The sequence below is a fragment of the Salminus brasiliensis genome, chromosome 22 (assembly GCF_030463535.1).
Source record: "Salminus brasiliensis chromosome 22, fSalBra1.hap2, whole genome shotgun sequence".
Taxonomy (NCBI): Eukaryota; Metazoa; Chordata; class Actinopteri; order Characiformes; family Bryconidae; genus Salminus; species Salminus brasiliensis.
The window spans coordinates 4,003,058-4,021,458 of NC_132899.1; the positions used below are offsets into that span (position 1 = coordinate 4,003,058).

General features: G+C 37.3%; 2 protein-coding genes across 2 annotated transcripts in view; both read right to left on the minus strand.

Annotated features, from left to right (window-relative positions):
• LOC140544238 (legumain-like) lies at positions 1-16,473 on the minus strand. Its single transcript, XM_072667683.1, has 15 exons — positions 16,456-16,473; positions 14,397-14,454; positions 14,005-14,064; positions 13,784-13,881; positions 13,560-13,641; positions 12,436-12,527; positions 12,268-12,343; positions 11,068-11,130; positions 10,905-10,971; positions 10,654-10,772; positions 10,420-10,509; positions 9,082-9,444; positions 8,717-8,881; positions 2,661-2,731; positions 1-1,664 (listed from the first exon to the last, which is right to left on the minus strand). The coding sequence occupies exons 2-15, from the start codon at positions 14,445-14,447 to the stop codon at positions 1,610-1,612; spliced, it is 1,452 nt and encodes a 483-aa protein (XP_072523784.1). The 5' UTR covers positions 14,448-14,454; positions 16,456-16,473; the 3' UTR covers positions 1-1,609.
• A 1,106-nt stretch (positions 16,474-17,579) lies between these two features.
• Positions 17,580-18,401, minus strand: part of LOC140544239 (legumain-like) — a 7,966-nt gene continuing 7,144 nt past the window's right edge. Inside the window, exons 12-14 of the mRNA XM_072667684.1 lie at positions 18,062-18,226; positions 17,897-17,967; positions 17,580-17,729 (exon numbers count right to left, since the gene is read on the minus strand). Coding sequence (XP_072523785.1) covers positions 17,690-17,729; positions 17,897-17,967; positions 18,062-18,226 — 276 coding nt within the window. The 3' untranslated portion in view covers positions 17,580-17,689. The remainder of the gene's footprint in view (positions 17,730-17,896; positions 17,968-18,061; positions 18,227-18,401) is intronic.

Sequence of the window (18,401 nt, forward strand, 5' to 3'; positions counted from 1 at the left end):
TCAGACAAATTGATGCAAATTAAAGGTAAATGACAAAAAGAAAAAAAAAATAGTATATTCAGCAATCAGTAAATGATGTGATTAAAAATGTAACTGAAAAAAAAAAAAAAATCAAAATATGGTCATAATGTGCTTAAGCTTACACATCTGAAACCCTAATAGTCTGAGAAGGTTTTTGTGTCACGTTAGTCTCTCTGATTATTACCCTTAATTCCCCTGAATACATTTTTATAACTGCAAATCATTCAATTATAAAAAAATAATATATCAAAGTGTATGTATATGTCATATTTATTTTTTTTAAATGCTATTAAAAGCAAAACACGTTAATAATGCAATTGTGTAAGCTTGTGTGATTTAACTTGATAATCTTTGACTTGTCATTATAAAGCTTATTATGCAGTTTATTGTCACTGTCACACAAAGTATAAAAAGTATAAAAATCTGTTGTTTTTGAATATACACTGTAATTGTGTTACCTCTGTTTCCATGATTTGGTTTGCATAACTGTGGTGATATACTAAGCTGAAATTGTTTATTTTGCCATAAGAAATTTGAACCTTTTAACACTCCAAGGCTTATCCCACGCTACGTTGTTTTACTCAGTAACTACAGGCACTTCTGTACAAACTGGTGTTGCTGTTCTCTGGTAATAGAAGTTTGTAATAACAATTTTAGCCCAGCAACAGACCATAGGCTTTTAAAGTTTAACTAGTCACTGAATTTTATTTTTTTTAAACATAATGAACATACTATTAATGTATACTTTATAGTGCACTGTAATGATATGATGTTATATGATGAAGAGCATTTCCTGCTGTTAACACAAGAGATCCTCCTCACCAGAATGCAGACATTGCCATGGTTTCACTTAATTACTAAGACATCAGCCACTCCTCAAATTCCCCTTCAGTTCACACTGTAGATTTCCATTTCTGAGGCTCCAATTGTTGATTAGTAACCTGTGCTTTTGGACCTTTCCTTGGTTGTTTTGTGGATTTTTGCTCTTGTGTTTTTGGTTCTTTTGCCTCAGACATTAACTATGAACTGTTCTCCATACAGGTACATGTGTCCTTCACAAGATTATGCGCATAAATCAAAGGGTATTAAAGGTAACATGAACATCAAAAAAATGTAACAAATTCTAAATATGGTCGTTATATGCCTTACACATCTCAGACTAATAATCCTAATAGTATAAACCCTTCTAATTGCCCTAAAAAGATTTTAATAACTGCAAATCAATATACACTCATAAATGAAGATATATATCAAAGCAAATCAAACTACACTGGTATGTTTTTTTAAAACAAAGCATGCTAATATTATAATTGTTTAAGCCTGTGAGTTTGATAGACATGAGAATCTAATTCTGAAGCTTTTGTACAGCACATGTATTGAGATGAATATACTGTATATCGTCATGATCACAACATTTTTGGAATGTTATAAATCTGTTGTTTTTAAAAGATATGCTGTAACTGTGTTATCTCTGTTTCCAGGTGTGGAAATGGATGTTTTCCAGTAGTCTAGATTGCGCCATACAGGTGTGTGTTTGTTTGGAGCACAGAAGATTCAGTGTTGAAATGATGATGGACTGCAGGATCATTTACAGTGACTGGAATTTGGGCAAAGAGCGCACATGGGTTATCGCCTCTTTGATCCTACAAAAAGACAAACCTTTTGAGACTGATTTAACACAGCAGAAGGGACTGGTGTATGCATAATCAATAAAAAAGAAACTGCCAAGGTTCTTTTCATTATGTGAAAGAAAATCACTGTTCATTCCATAAAACCTTTCAGTTAATGTATGGAGTAAACTTAGAGGTATCATTGAATTTTTAGCCTATTCAAACTAGCTGAGGTTCTTCTTGAGGTTAAATAGCAAAGCACTTTTTAAGTCGCTCTGGAGAAGAGTGTCTGCTAAATGTAAATGAGTAAACCTACTTTCCAGATAAGTATTTAACTATTATAATGTAAAAATGCTATGAGAACAACATCAATTTATACTATTGACAATAACAATTTACAATAACTATTTATATAGCACCATTAAAAATGCTTTACAGTGAAAAAACAGCAACAACAAATCATTTAGGTAAAACAGTTTAAAAAAGGAATAGAAATTAGAATAAAGAATAATTAAAACTGTATTCAGCTACTTTTGAAAGCTATTTACCGATCATACCTTACACAGTCTGTGGTTTTAGAGCTGTAAAATATTATATTGACCTGTTTCTCGTATATCTTTAAGTCGTCAAGGACAGTATGGTATGCAAATACGGTAATTGTCTTTATAGAGAAACTACATAGTTTTAAGCTGTATGTACCTCATAACGGATTAGTTAGTAATATGAATTATCTCTTTACTTAATTATTAAAATTTTGGGAGTTTGCTTAGTTTTGCAATTACATTTACACAATGCCAGTAGGCCAGAAGAAAGTTGGAATTCTGCTGCAGTGACAATTATTTAATTGTATTCTCTGGATTAAATATAATCAGGAATGAATAGCAGATTGTGTAAGGATATGCAGTATGGTATGGAGTCTTTTCATCACATAATAATTGATTAAAGAAGCTTCTGGGACATTGTGTCATTGCATAAGTGGTCTTATACCACTAAATATAAATGTAGTTTTACTTAATTTTGTTGACTTACCTGGCAACCTTCACTCCAGACTCAAAAAGGTTCACAAACACCTGCATATGTGACAGAATAAAGCCAACATCCTAAAGAGAGACAGATACCACCATTAGTTTGTCTGTAAGAGTAAAACAATCCCAATCCTGATAGCTATGTGCAGTATGTGCTGAAGAGGTAAGTACACTGAACAAAAATATAAATGCAACACTTTTGTTTTTGCTCCCATTTTTCATGAGCTGAGCTCAATGACCAAATACTTTTTTCGATGTACTCTCAAATATTGTTCACAAATTTGTCTAAATCTGTGTTAGTGAGCACAATGCCACTAACACACACACAATGCCACACATGATTCTGTAGTATATTCATTGGCTATGCAGATGTTCATAGGCCTGAAGGAATGGTATGGAGTTGAGGAATGATATGGTAAGCCACACAGGGTAGATGTAGAAAAGAAAGGGGGCCCCGTTTCTTTACCAAATATACATGAATTGAACAAACATAAGATGCTGTTTAGATTTGGACATCCCTTTGGGCGGACATGACAGTGATTTAAACGCGGTCCAGATGTGGCTGTGGACCACGTATGTAATGGTGGGGGCTAATGACTGTTCCTTATGGATGAAATGCAAACATTCCATATATGGCAACAGTCCAACAGAATATGACGTGAAGTAGGGTATAAAAACTCAAGGTATTCCTAAGTCGGGGAGAGAGACCGAGGGGCACTCAGAATTGGCAGACTCTCTCCACACTTTTGATTGAAATAAAATATTTCATTGTTACAACTAAAGACGGTGGTTACAGACTCTCCTTTTTTTAATAACAAGTCCATCTCCAGAGGAAGACGAACCGAGACGACAATTCCCGGTTTGCACTGTACAGGGCATATGGGCGACTGTGTGTATGGCTTCGAGTGGGTGAGCGGTTCGCTGATGTCAACATTGTGAATAGAGTGGCTCATGGTGGCGGTGGGTTTATAGTATGGGCGTATGGTGCATGTAATGGACACAGGTGCATTTTATTGAAGAGGAGTGGACCAGCATTCAACAGGCTGCAATCAACAATCTAATGAGTTCTTTGCGAAGGAATTGTGTTGCACTGCATGAGGCAAACGATGGTCACACCAGATACTGATTATCTTTGAGTTGAGCTCATGAAAAAGCTTTTGAGAGCTTTTTCACATTTAGTTTTGTTGGAAAAATAAAATTCTAACAGTACACTGATGAACCAGATGCTCATGGAGGTAAAATGATAGGAATAAGGAGCTGTAATAAGAATGAATTCTGCCCTGCTGATGCCTAGGCGCCAGCCTTGGGTGCACTCCATCCAATTAGTACACACTGTATCATATGAACAACTTACTATTCGGTTATTTGGTCTTCATATTTGAATATAAGGATATAATACATCCATGTTCACCTTATATTAAAGGTATAATGTATTAGCAATATGTTAAAACAGGTCTATAATAACTGTTTTACATTACAGGTTATGTTATACTGCAAACTCATGTTTATATAATCAATTATATAACTTTGTTTTTCATGAGGATGCAGTTGCGAAACCACTGGAATGTACAAGTGATAGTGGAAGGCTGTGCCTGGTGGGAGCGGTTGGCCCCCGCTCTCACACACACATAGTTCCTCATTTTGTTAAAAGAAATCAGGGACGGGATCCCCCTTTTCTGGTGAGAGTCGGCTGAGTGGAACTGCAGGTCCACTCAAAGGGCTCTCCCGATCCAGTGAGTGGTGAGTAACAGCGAGTCTCAATGTGAAACTGAAAGTATTCTGCCAAGTTTGCTTTCGGTTTGTTTGTGCTGATTGTGAAATAAAGGGACCTTTTTATATGGTACATCTGGTGTGGAACCTGAGTTATTTGATGATCCTCCCTTTGATTCAAAATTTCACAAAACAGGAGCATGCACAGAGATATAGAGATGCGCAGAGTTATACAGATTAGAGACCAAGGCACAAATAACCAAGCTAACAGAGCAGACATGGGCGAGACTAACCCAGAAACCATTAACAATCCAAGAACCAAAACCAGAGAGACAAACAACCAGACAACCAAATCCAAAAAAGGCAAAATGAAAAAAAAATCAGTGAAAAGAAAACACAAAAAAAACTGTAGACAAAGCTGGGATCAAAGCCACAAATAGCTGGGAGGCTAATGCACAGTATGCAACAAGAGTTGGCATTAAACCATAAAGGTGTGGGTAAACTGAACACACACACACACACACACACACATATACACACACACATATATATATATATATATACAGTGAGTCCAAGAAGTATTTGATCCCTTGCTGATTTTCTTTGTTTGCCCACTAATAAAGACACTATCCTTCTGCACTTTTAATGGTAGATATATTCTAACATGGAGAGACAGAATATCAAGACAAAAATCCAGAATATAATTTTAAAGAATATATTTTAATTAATTTGTATTTCAATGAGGAAAATAAGTATTTGATCCCTCTTGCCAAACACACTCAATACTTAGTGGCAAAGCCTTTGTTTGCAAGCACAGCGGTGAGACGTTTGTTGTAGTTAACCACAAGTTTAGCACACACACCAGGGGGAATTTTGGCCCACTCTTCTTTGCAGATCCTCTCTAAATCATGAAGGTTGGTGGGCTGTCGCTTGGCAACTCTGACCTTCAGCTCCCTCCATAGATTTTCGATCGGATTGAGGTCTGGCGACTGGCTGGGCCACTCCATGACCTTAATGTGATTTTTCTTGAGCCAATCCTTTGTTGCCTTTGCTGTATGTTTAGGGTCGTTATCATGTTGGAAGACCCAACCACGGCCCATTTTCAGATCCCTGGCAGAGGGGAGGAGGTTGTCCCTCAGGATTGTGCGGTACATGGCTCCATCCATCTTCCCAGTGATGCGGTGAAGTAGCCCTGTACCCTTGGCAGAGAAACACCCCCAAAACATTATGCTTCCACCTCCATGCTTGACGGTGGGCACAGTGTTCTTGGGGTCATAGGCAGCATTTTTCTTCCTCCACACATGGCGGGTGGAGTTGAGGCCAAAAAGTTCAATTTTGGTCTCGTCTGACCACAAAACCTTCTCCCAATAACTTGGTTCATCTTTCAAATGATCATTGGCATACTTGAGGCGCGCCTCCACATGTGCTCTCTTCAGCAGGGGTACCTTTCGGGCACTGCAGGATGTGAATCCATTGTTGCGCAAAGTGTTGCCAATTGTTTCCTTGCAAACTGTGGTCCCAGCTGCCTTCAGGTCATTTGCTAACTCCTGCCGAGTGGTTGCAGGACGATTTCTGACTGTTCTCAGCATCATTGCCACCCCACGAGGCGAAATCTTCTTTGGAGCACCGGGCCGAGGTCTGTTGATTGTCATGTTATACTCTTTAAACTTTCTGATAATTGCACCAATAGTTGTTACTTTCACATCCAACACCTTACTAATCTTTTTGTAGCCCATTCCAGCTTTGTGAAGGTCAACAATTCTGACTCTGAGGTCCTGTGACAGCTCTTTGGTTTTACCCATGTTGGAGACTTGAAATCTGTGTGATCTGTCTGATTCTGTGGACAGGTGTTTTTCACACAAGTGATTAGTGAGAACAGGTGGCTTCAGGTCAGGTAACAAGTTGATTGGGAGTGTCTAACTGGTCTGTAAAAGCCAGAACTGCTAATGAATACTAAGGGATCAAATACTTATTTCACTCCATGAAATACAAATCAATTAATATATATTCCTTAGATTTATTTTCTGGATTTTCTTTTTAATATTCTGTCTCTCCATGTAAGAATACATCTACCATTAAAAGTATAGAATGATCATGTCTTTATTAGTGGGCCAACGAAGAAAATCAGCAAGGGATCAAATACTTCTTGGACTCACTGTATATATATATATATATATGTGTGTGTATATATGTGTGTGTGTGTGTGTGTGTGTGTATATATATATATATATATATATATATACACACTTCAGAGAATATGAATATTTCAGAGAATATGGTAACACAAGAACTTTTTTTCCACTCATGGTTAGTGGTCGGGTGAAGCCATTTATTGTCAAATGACTCTTTTTAAATCATAATGACAACCAAAAACATCCAAATGACCCTGATCAAACATTCACATACCCTGGTGATTTTGGCCTAATAACATGCACAGAAGTTGCCACAAATGGGTTTGAATGGCTACTAAAGGTAACATCCTCACCTGTAACCTGTTTGCTTGTAATCAGTGTGTGTGCATAAACGCTGAGTGAGTCTCTGGGATCCAGACAGACTCTTACATCTTTCATTCAGCCACTGATGTTTCTGGATTGTGAGTCATGGGGAAAGTAAAAGAATTGTCAACGGATCTAAGGGAAAGGGTAGTTGAACTGTATAAAACAGGAAAGGGATACAAAAAGCTATACAAGATATTGATGATGCCAGTCAGCAATGTTCAAACTGTGATTAACACATGGAAAATCAGGGGCTCTGTAAAAACCAAGCCACTCAGGTAGACCAACAAAACCTTTTGGCCACAACTGCCAGGAAAATTGTTCGGGATGCAAAGAAAAAAATCACAAATAACATCAGCTAAAATACAGTACTCTCTGAAAACTAGCGGTGTGGCTGTTTCAAGATGCACAATAAGGAGGCACTTTAAGAAAAATAGGCTGCATGGTCGAGTCGGCAGAAGAAAGCCATTAATGCGCAAGTGCCACAAAGAATCTCGCCTACAATACGCCAAACAGCACAGAGACCAGCCTCAAAACTTCTGGAACAAGGTCATTTAAAGTGATCAGACCAAAATGGATGTTTTGGCCACAACCATAAACATTACATTTGGGGAGGTGTTAACAAGGCCTATGATGACAGGAACACTATTCTTCAGGCTTTTTTCCAAGAAGAATGGGCAGCTTTACCATCTGAGAAAATAAGGAGCCTCATACACAACTACCACAAAAGACTTCAAGCTGTCAGTGATGTTAGAGGGGGCAATACACGGTATTAAGACCTGGGGTATATGAACTTTTGATCAGGGTCATTTGGATGTTTTTGGTTGCCATTATGATTTAAAAAGAGAAAACACAGTCGTTTGACAATAAATTGTTTCACCCGACCACTAACCATGAGTGGAAAAAAAGTTCTTGTGTTATCATTCATATTCTCTGAAAAAAGGCCAAGGAAGCACAAATTCTGCAGGGATATGTGAACCTTTGAGCACAACTGTATATATATTGTATGTAGTCCTGAGCGCTCTGCTCATTAAGAATCACACTGCACTGCTCAATTCAGCTCCCACACCATGATGCTGCCACTCCCATGCTTCACTGTTCACTCCCATTGCATCATGGCCAAAAAGTTCAATCTTTTTTTTCATAGATCAGAGAATCTTGTTTCTCATAGTCTCAGAGTCCTTTAGGGTCTTTCATGAGTCCATGACCACTCTGCCATGAAGCCCTGATTGGTGGAGCTCTGCAGTAATGGTTGACCTTCTGAAAGTTTCTCCCATCTGCACACAGGATCTTTGGAGCTCAGCTGTAGTGACTATTTGGTTATTGGCTGCCTCTCTTACCAAGGCCCTTCTCCCAAAATACTTAGTTTGGTGGGGTGTCCAGGCCAGAGCACTGGTATTCCAGACTTTTTTCCATTTAAAACATTATGGAGGCCACTGAGCTCTTGGAAACTTTCAGTGTTGCAGAATGTTTTGTAGCCTTCTGCAGACCTGTGCCTCCGTGCAGTCCTGACTCAGTCCTGGCCCAGTCTGAGTCTGAAAGAATCTCTCTGGACTTTGCTCCATACAGCTTTCCCTCCCTCAAACCTGACTAGTCAATCATACTCGATCACTTGTACTGTTTTCAAGTCATAGCAAAGGGTCTAAATACTTGAAGTGAAGTTTTTCCTTTTTTTTCCTGTTTTTTGGGTATTAAATGCAGATTGATGGTTGAAATGATGGATTTATTTTTTTTATTTAGCACCTCAACATAACAGAATGTGATAAAAGTGAGAAGACTTTCTGAATGCATTGTAGATACAGTATGTAACACCATAAAGTTGAAAAGGAATAAAATAAAGAAATCTGCAGCTCACCTGCTCATCATGCCACTCACTGAAGTTACTCCTGAAATGCTCTGCTACATTTTTCATATCATGCAGTCGAGTGAGAGGACGTCTGTCTTTCAGTGCTCGGCGGCCTCGTACAGGGCAGGAATGCTCAGCAATTTTGCGCACTGCCTTTTCAATCATAGCTCTCGTCTTGAAAAATAATAACCATATGCAAATTCTTTTATTACTAGAAGTAAATTATGAAGGAGGTGTGTTTGAGTCAATGGGAATTAAACATTGGATCATAGTTTCTGCTCTGTTTAATTGTGTAATATTAGTTAGATAAAGTTTCTGCTTCAGGTCAGTATGGTGAAGTTAAAAATAATATTAGAAATAGAATCTGTCCTTACCTCAAGAAGCTTGATGTAATCTCTCTGTAGAGCTTTCTTAATCTTTGGGTCTTTTTCTCTTCTAATTTTTTCCTGGTAAATTACCAATATGACATTATTCGATGGAGTAACCTGTGTTACTTTAGTTTTAGATCTTTGGGCATTCAGCTCTGCCGGCCTGTACGGAGCTCTGGAGTCAGCTCTACAGGCATTCAGATCTGCTGGCCCATACTGAGTTATGGAGTCAGCTCTACAGGAATTCAGATCTGCTGGCCCATACTGAGTTATGGAGTCAGCTCTACCGGCATTCAGATTTGCCGGCCCATACAGAGCTCTGGGGTCAGGTCTAACCAAAAAGTAACTAAGGAACAGGGTGGAAAGCTCCTGGAAAAAAGGGAAAAAATACTTTGCATTAAGATTTTCGTAATAAAATGTGCATACTATTAATATACTGTTACCAACAGTGCAAAAATACAGATTAATACGTATAGAATTCAATAAGTCAAAGTTCAGGTAAATATTTATTTACAGATTGATAGATAGAATCCTTTTTAAAAGGCTCTGTACAGAACCATCTATAAAAAGGTTTTTAAATAAAGGTGAAGAACATTTTAATTAGGCAAATAACCTGCATTGGAGTATTATACACGTATATACACATACATACACACACACACACACACACACACACACACAAACACACAGTGGGGCAAAAAAATATTTAGTCAGCCACTGATTGTGCAAGTTCTTCTACTTGGAGAGCTGGGACCAAAGTAACAAAGGCTACCAGCAGTAACACACTAGGTATACAGGGTCGTGTATCGTGAGATTTTAAGCCAAAACCTCCTTCCATCAGTAAGAGCATTGAAGATGAAATGTGGCTGGGTCTTCCAGCATGACAATGATCCCAAACACACAGCTGAGACAACGAAGGAGTGGCTCTGTAAAAAGCATTTCAAGGTCCTGGAGCAGCCTAGACAGTCTCCAGACCTCAACCCCATAGAACATTTTTGGAGGGAGTTGAAAGTCCGTGCTGCCCAGCGACAGCCCCAAAACATCACTGCTCTAGAGGCGATCTGCATGGAGGAATGAGCCCAAATACCAGCTACAGTGTGTGCAAACCTGGTGAAGACTTACAGAAAAAATTTGACCTCTGTCATTGACAACAAAGGGTATGCTACAAAGTATTGAGTTGAACTTTTGTTATTGACCAAATACTTATTTTCCACCATTATTTACAAATTAATTCTTTAAAAATCAGACAATGTGATTTCCTGGATTATTTTCTCATTTCTCTCTCTCTTATTAGTCCAACAACTGGCTGCTCACATTTTATAGTATTTTTTACATTGTACTTACACTGTTACCATACTGGCAAGGTGTAGAACGATTCATCTGTTGTCTCAAAATATCATACTGTTCCTGGAAGGTTGTGCTTGTGAGGTCAGACTGTTTATAAGGATATAAACACAATGTTAATCTACTGTTTCTGACTGTTTCATATGTGGTTTCATTTAGACAAACATTTTCTGATTTACTGTCAGACATTTTGAAATTTATAAAGGGTCAAGCAAAAAAAAAAAAGAAACTGACTGTGTTGCAGTGGCGTAGCCAGTGATAACTGAATTCACCAGTGAGATATGTATTTCTTTGAATATCGTAGCGATAGGCATAATGACTCTCGTCAGGTTTGCAGGCTGACACTCCATAAACTAGAACACAAAGGAAAAACAATCCAATCTTTAATCAGTCCATCAGCACATAATCTGATGTGTTTGAGGCTGAGTCAACATCTTTACAAACATTTAATCAAACACATTACAGTTCACTACAGTAAAACTTGCCTGGTGTGTCTCTAGGGAGACCTTCCATCATGGATCCAGAATGACAGCTTTCAATGTAAATCACCATCTGCAGTGTTGTACAGGAAAATGTCAATAACATTATACTTACAATAAAAATCAATACGTATCAACACATGAAATGTTGCATATGTTAATCACTGACCTTTGAGAACTTGTGGTGCATAGACATCTCGGTGATAGTGTCAAGAAGGTCACAGGCATGAAGCTGAAAACATATGAACAGTTGTAACAATCTAAAAAAACCTCAGCAGTTACTAGTAAAAATCTGAACACTCATTTGGTGAGAAAAAAAAATATGAGCACCAGAATACCACAGAGCTTGCACAAGTTAGATTTTACTTAATATTGCCCAGAACAGACAACAGCACCAGCAACAAAGTTAAAAAAAAAACCTAAAGCAGAAAAGCAATTAAATATAAGATCTGCTGCAGAAGTCCATTAGGGATAAAGTTATTAGTCCAGAGGGATTGCCTATATGGAATCCAAAAACAAATCCAAAAAATGTCAAACCACCACCAAGCAAACAATGTCCAAAAAAAATTAAAAACAGGGCGCAGCAACTCAAAAAAAAAAAAAAAAAGAAAAAAAAAAAAAAAAGAATAAGCTCACCCAGTGACTTAGGGGAAAATAGGAAAAGTAGTGACCATTTGTTAGGGCTTGAGCAGCAATTATCCACCAGACCACTCTTCCCCAACCTTAATCCTCCATAAAAATGGCTGCCACAGTTCCCCTTCCTGTCCTAAACCAGGGTTTATATATAAAATAATAGTCCCCTATTGGAACGAACAGGAAACATTTTTATTAGGCAAGTCATATTTTGGATTATTATTTTTTTTATTCACCAACTACAGTGCTCTCTGTTAATCCAAAATATTCATAAACCTCAAACATGAATGTTTAAAAAAGTAGAAGTTAGATCTTTTCTATATATAAATATCTATATGTGCACAATTGTTGGGCAACTATTATTGTGCAGAATTATTACATAGCTACATAAAAAACACACCCCACTTTTTTGATTTTCATCTGTTCAAGTGAGAATTATGAACTCATAAACTCAAAACTTTACAATAAATATTTCTGACAAAAAATCTGTGCCTGATATAGCCACTCTTCTTTTCAATAACAGTGATAAGCCTTCCATTCATCAATAGGATAAGGCCACAACTCCTATCAGAACATCCCAGTGGGAAATCATCCAGGAAATGAAGGACTTTATTTTCTGTGGGATAACCTAAATATTACTACCTGAAGCTATGTTCCTCAGGCCCCCTTATGTGGTGGTGTCACGCAGTGAAAGAATGTTAGGATCTTTACTAAATGTGTCAAAGGCACAGCTTACTGTATCCTTGGGAAATATGAAAACTCCTGAACCCCCATGGTCCGACAGGTAGACGAATATCGTATCATTTTCATCGCTGTTGAGGAAAACAGTGAGTCAGATCATTCATTAATGTAACCACTTTTCAATCAGCTGCGTTTATTTTTATTTTGAACTGGAAAAAATGACCTGTTCAAGACTTTTTTTGGTCCCCCTCTCTGTTTATTAACACCTGCTTCATCTCCACGGAGCACAGCTAGAAAGTTACTGGCTGAAACATCCTGTACAGAGCAATTGAACAGATTCGTAATGAACTACATGGTGGGACATTTATATGGATACACCTAAATAAAATGGGAATGGTTGGTGATATTAACTTCCTGTTTGTGGCACATTAGTATATGGGAGGGGGAAAACTTTTCAAGATGGGTGGTGACCATGGCGGCCATTTTGAAGTCTGCCATTTTGGATCCAACTATAGTTTTTTCAATGGTAAGAGGGTCAAGTGACACATCAAATTATTGAGAATTTCACAAGAAAAACAATGCTAGCACAGGCTTCCAGTATCCGTAGGTTCATCCTTGTTGAGATGCTGCAGCAGCTGGAGTTTGTAAGGGTGCCATTTGTGAGTAGCTATTATATGCCAAAGGGATGTTCGACCGATGCCACTCTCCAGTGACATGCAGTGAGTGCTACGCTGTGAGCTCTTGCTGAATGAAGCTAGGACAGCCACTGATGTTTCTTCATTAGTGACCGTTTTCATGTGTCCACATTTTGGCAAATCCAGCACTGAACCAGTTTCACGAAACTTGGCAAGCAGTTTGCTAACTGTAGCATGGGAGATGGGTGGTCTCGTAGGGTGTCTTGCATTGAAATCTGCTGCAATGACCCGGGTACTGCGTTTACCAGACATCAATACAATTTCTATCCGCTCCTCACGTGAGACCTCTGAGACATGTCAATGGCTGTAAACAAAGAGAAGCTTGTAAATAACTCATAAAAGAATAAAGTTACATTAAAACCAAGCATACCATTGTTTGTCCTGTGAAATTCTCAATATGTTTGATGTTTCACATGACCCTCTTCCCACTGAAAAAACTAAAGTTGGATCCAAAATGGCCGACTTCAAAATGGTTGCCATGGTCACCACCCATCTTGAAAAGTTTTTCCCCTCCCATATACTAATGTGCCACAAACAGGAAGTTAATATCACCAACCATTCCCATTTTATTTAGGTGTATCCATATAAATGGCCCACCCTGTTCATGTTTTGATTGATTAAATGGAAAATGGAAATCTAAAAGCACACATACAAGTTCAGTGTAGTCTTTCAAGACTCCTGGATAAACGTTTGGGCCACCAGGCACATTGATGATTTCTCCTTTATATGGGTTCCTGTTGAGAGGAGCAAAAAAAAAAAAAAAAGCTGGAGAGTTTCTGCTTCCACTTTCCACTCCACACACACATCATCTCAGTTTACCAGCAAATACAGTCGTTATATTCAGCCATTACAGGATAAAAATGAAAATCTACTTACTCTGCATTGTAAGCTATATCATCATACATCATCACTACAATCTGCTCATCTGGAATGCCGTTGTGGTGAACCATCTGATAGGCATGGCACACATTAGCCTGATCAATAGATAAGAAAAGATGTTTCATATAGAATGTATGGCTGAATTCAGGAATACAGAAAGTGCTTAATATCTATTTTGAATATCTAAAATTTAAATAAACAGCAAACTGTAGTCAAACCTGATGTCTGTAATTAGTCCAATCTTTGGAACCAGCGGCCAGAAGAACCCACTGCTTGCCCTGGAATAATAATAGATTTTTTGATATTTTGTCATGTTTAATTTAAAAGACTAACTTTATAATTATTCTTTCACATTCACTAATACATTAATATATAAATTAATATATTAATTTCTTAATTAATGAATAAAGTTACATTAGCTAATATTTTAAACATCTACAATAATTAAGTTATACACAAGTTCTACAACTGTATTTTCACAAATGCACAGGAAATGACTAATGACAAATCACTTTAAAATGTATGAAAATGAATGAATTTAAAGTGGTTTGTTTAATGAAGTAGAATATTCGGTAACAACAAATCATGGGGTAGAATAGTTTATTCCTACCTGATGTGTTTTTTCTGCTGTCTGAGGAATCTTGCTTTGGTCCCCACCCATCTTAGAACTTAACAAAAAAGAATAGACGAACTGATCTCCAAAATACATACAATTGAAGATGACATTCTTTTTAACATTTAAGATATATTGTTATTTTTGTTTTTTGTATAAGTAAAAAAAAGAAAGGAACATCACGCACTTGAGCTTTTGTCAACAAGCCTAACAATTAGCAGCCATGGGCTCCTCTAAGCAGCTGCTAAGCACTCTTAACATAACAATATACAAAATGGAAACCACCAATATTTTAAAGGAAGTTCATAATGGAATTAAGAAATGGCAGTTAACAGCAACTGTGGAGGTCCCAGTGGCACGGATTCAGGAAAGCTAACATCCCACCAACTGTTTCAAATCTGAAGATGAAAAGAGGATGGCGTCTGCAGCTGAATAATGATCTTAAACACACCTCAGAATCCACAATGGACTACTTCAAGAGACGTGAGCTAAAGGTTTTGCCACAACAACACTGGAAACGTTTTTGGATAAAATTGTAAAAATAAAAGAGCTTAAATGTGCACTATTGATAATGCTTGATGTATATTTTAGGCCCAATTTATACACAACAGATTTACTGAATGACCCCCAACACACACATTATTGACTGCCTTCCTGATTAAGACATTCACCTTGGATTAATATTAAATAATGGATCTAATTTACATTTTTTGTGCTTACTCTAATAACAGTTGTAATATTCAATGTAATAATCAAATATGTCACCTCTGTTTTAAATCTGTTGTTGTGTTTTGAGAGAATCTCTCATTCAATATTAATAATATTTTGGAAATCCATGCCATGTGGAATCTAGTGTGAGGTTAGCATATAGCAAAATGATGCGAGCCCATTTGTGGATGGCTTTCCTTGCAAACCCATTGGATCCTGTCCCGTCCTAGCCCCTGTACTGAGAGGCCCAGTTCCAACAGTTCCATCTGGTACTGCAAGGCCTGGCTCTTCATCCCTGCTACCTGCTGTCGTGCTCTGAGGCTTGTTGGCACATTTGCCATTTTTCTCTTAATTCAGTTTTATTTTAGTTATTTTTATCCCTGTTTTGCTTATTATTGTGATTTCTAGTGGTCGACCTACGGAGGATGGGTTCCCCTTTTGAGTCTTGGTTCCTCTCAAGGTTTCTTCCTCTTGATCGAAGGAAGTTTTTCCTTGCCACTGTTACCACTGATTTGCTAAAAATAGGCTCTGAGCCAGATCTCTGTAAAGCTGCTTTGTGACAACAATTGTTGTGAAATTCTCTTGGTTGATACTGTTGCGAGAAGGGAAATGTGTTTATGCTTGATTGTGTTTAGATAAGAGTGCTGAAAGGGGTGGTTCACTTCGGGCACCATACAAGCTAGAACTGTGACTATTACTAAATACTGGCCATGCAGGGTTCCTTTTTGGTGGCCCTTTATCTTTTTTTGTTATATTAAAACTGTAAAAAAATTAAAATAAAAAGATAATCTTGCTCAAAATGATAAAGAATAGTTTCACGTTTAACTTGAAACTTTTTACAATAACAGAATTTATGATTTTTGAATGTCACTTTCTATTTTATAAATAAAAGGATTTTTTTTAATCTTATAAAAGCAAAAAATAAAAGCATTCCAATACATACCATACTTAAAGACATACCATGGCCACATTAGTGTGATTGATAGTGTGAAAGAAATTTGTAATCACATTGACTTTGAACTTAATATCAATGTTACTATTTATAGATTGGCAAAGTGTCACTAAAACAATCTAAAAAAGTATTGGATAACACTATATATATATATATATATATATATATATATATATGATTTTGGTATGTTTTTTACATGATTAGTAAAAGTAAAAGCCTGTTATATTCAGATTTGAGTAAAACAGCAGGAATATGGTTCAGAAAAAGAATTTTTAGCTTTATATTTTTTTTGTGGCCCAATCCTGCATTTAACTTTCATACAGCCTCCAGTTTTATCAATAATCACTCTCAACAAACTTTCCAAAGACTGAAACAAGTAGACAAAGAATATCTTACCAGTCTCTGTGCTCAGTGCTGCTTTCAGATACAAGAATGAGCAACTTCAGGGAGGGAAACTGAACAACCCCCTTCACAACTTTTACTTTCAGTTTGACTCATGAAGCTTCATCCAATAAAAACTGCCTCAGGAAATCTGGGAACACTTGACCGCTTTGTTAAACAGCGTCCAAGAAAATCTCTGACTGAATATGGAAACTATTTCTCTCTCTCTGACATTACCATTGACGTTACGTTTCAGAGCTAAATAAGTGACTTTCTTACACTTTCTGATAGTTGCCTAGAAATGGGTGGATGGGGGAAATGTTTATCAAAAAACATGTTTCTTTTTATAATCCAACTCTGACAGACCATAGTGTTGAAAATAGTCTTTCAAATTTGCTAACAGATTTCCATATTTGTGCCCTTGTTTTCTGCAAACACTCATTGTGAAGTTTCATTTTCCATAATTTCAAGTGTACTTCTACTGTTTGGCCATTTGAAAGAACAGCATGATGAGCTTTAGCACACATCACCTACAAGCAGATCTAAGATGAGCCACACTAGTACAATACAATGGGTTTGTATAGTTTGAGGCTGTTTGCAGAACTGCAGTATAGATGGGACTCAGGTGCATTAAATGGACTAATGTTTGGCGGACTGGAAATTCCCAAGGACTATGGTTATTGTATTTAAACAACAGTTATTAGTTTGAAAAGTTTGTTTGATTTCAGTACTATTGATATTCTGTATTTTGAGGTTAATTGTAAATGTGGGCTAAATTTTATCATTTGAATACTTTTTTACTTTTTTTGTTATAACGGTTTCATTTATAAGTATAGTAGTATATTGTGGCTATTTAGACACCATTCAGAATCAGGTAACACAAAGTAACAACTTGGACGCACAAAAACAGATTAAGATTGAATTGAAAATGTGCTCCATTTAAATTAAGCATGCTCTTTTCCAGCCTTTTGAAAAAAAAAAGTCTTGAGTCTTGACTTGTGTGTTGATTTGGTTTGAGAATCCAGTCATAATGCGTTCTTACAATGCTGGAAATCTGCCATTAGAGACTTTTAAATATCTGATATCTGACACCAGAACAATGCATATTAACATGCGATCACCATTATCTTTATTGCTCTCGGTCACTGATGATGGATAATGTGAACTGAAGCAGAAACTGTGATCAGTAGATCAGTAGAAGTGGACAGCAGAAGCTTCACCGCTGAACTGATGAACTGCAGGGTCAGGCTCACTCACTGGACTTCACACAAGTTATGGCTTCTTTGATCCTACAAAAAAAGACAATAATAATAATAACAATAATAATTTGAGACTGATTTACTACAGCAGGTGAAGAAGCAGGTGTCCACATACTATTGCCTGATGAATGACAGGTGAATTCAAGGGAATTCAAGCTGTAAATGATTTTGTATTTATGTTGTATTTGCTGACTGACCTGACAACCTCTACTCCAGACTCCAAAAGGGTGGCAAATACATGCATAGATGACAGGATGAAGCCATCATCCTAGAAAGAGAGAGAGAATCAGACCTGTTCATATGTAAATTCATGTTCAGGTTATATTTGCTAATGTGAAGACCATGAGGAGGCTGCAGCTCACCTGCTCCTCATACCACTCACTGAAGGTCCATCTGAAATGTTCTGCTACAGCTTTCATATCATCCAGCCGAGTAAGTGGACTTCTGTCCTTCAGTGGTGTGGAGCCAGCTTCAGGGCAGACATGCTTAGCAATGTCTCGCATTGTCCTTTCAATCTTAGCTCTCATCTAAATAAAATAAGAAATTATATGTTTTGATTTAAGTAACTGAAGTCCATTTCTAAATGGCCCATGTAAGGGACTCTTCACTCCCTAGTCCAAACAGTGGTGATGTTCTTGAGTCTTGAGTCTCTGAGGTGCATATTTGACTCAGCTCTTGGGTTTTGAGGTGCAGGTTCAAGAC

What these genes read in the sequence shown, in the direction of transcription:
- LOC140544238 (XM_072667683.1), bottom strand. Translation starts at nt 14,447, where the DNA reads ATGGGTGGGGACCAAAGCAAGATTCCTCAGACAGCAGAAAAAACACAT. An exon ending in GGCTACGCCACTGCAACACA is followed by an intron (nt 10,510 to 10,653) that starts GTCAGTTTCTTT and finishes CCTTATAAACAG; the next exon opens with TCTGACCTCACAAGCACAAC. An exon ending in GTGAGTGGCATGATGAGCAG is followed by an intron (nt 2,732 to 8,716) that starts GTGAGCTGCAGA and finishes GTCTCTCTTTAG; the next exon opens with GATGTTGGCTTTATTCTGTC.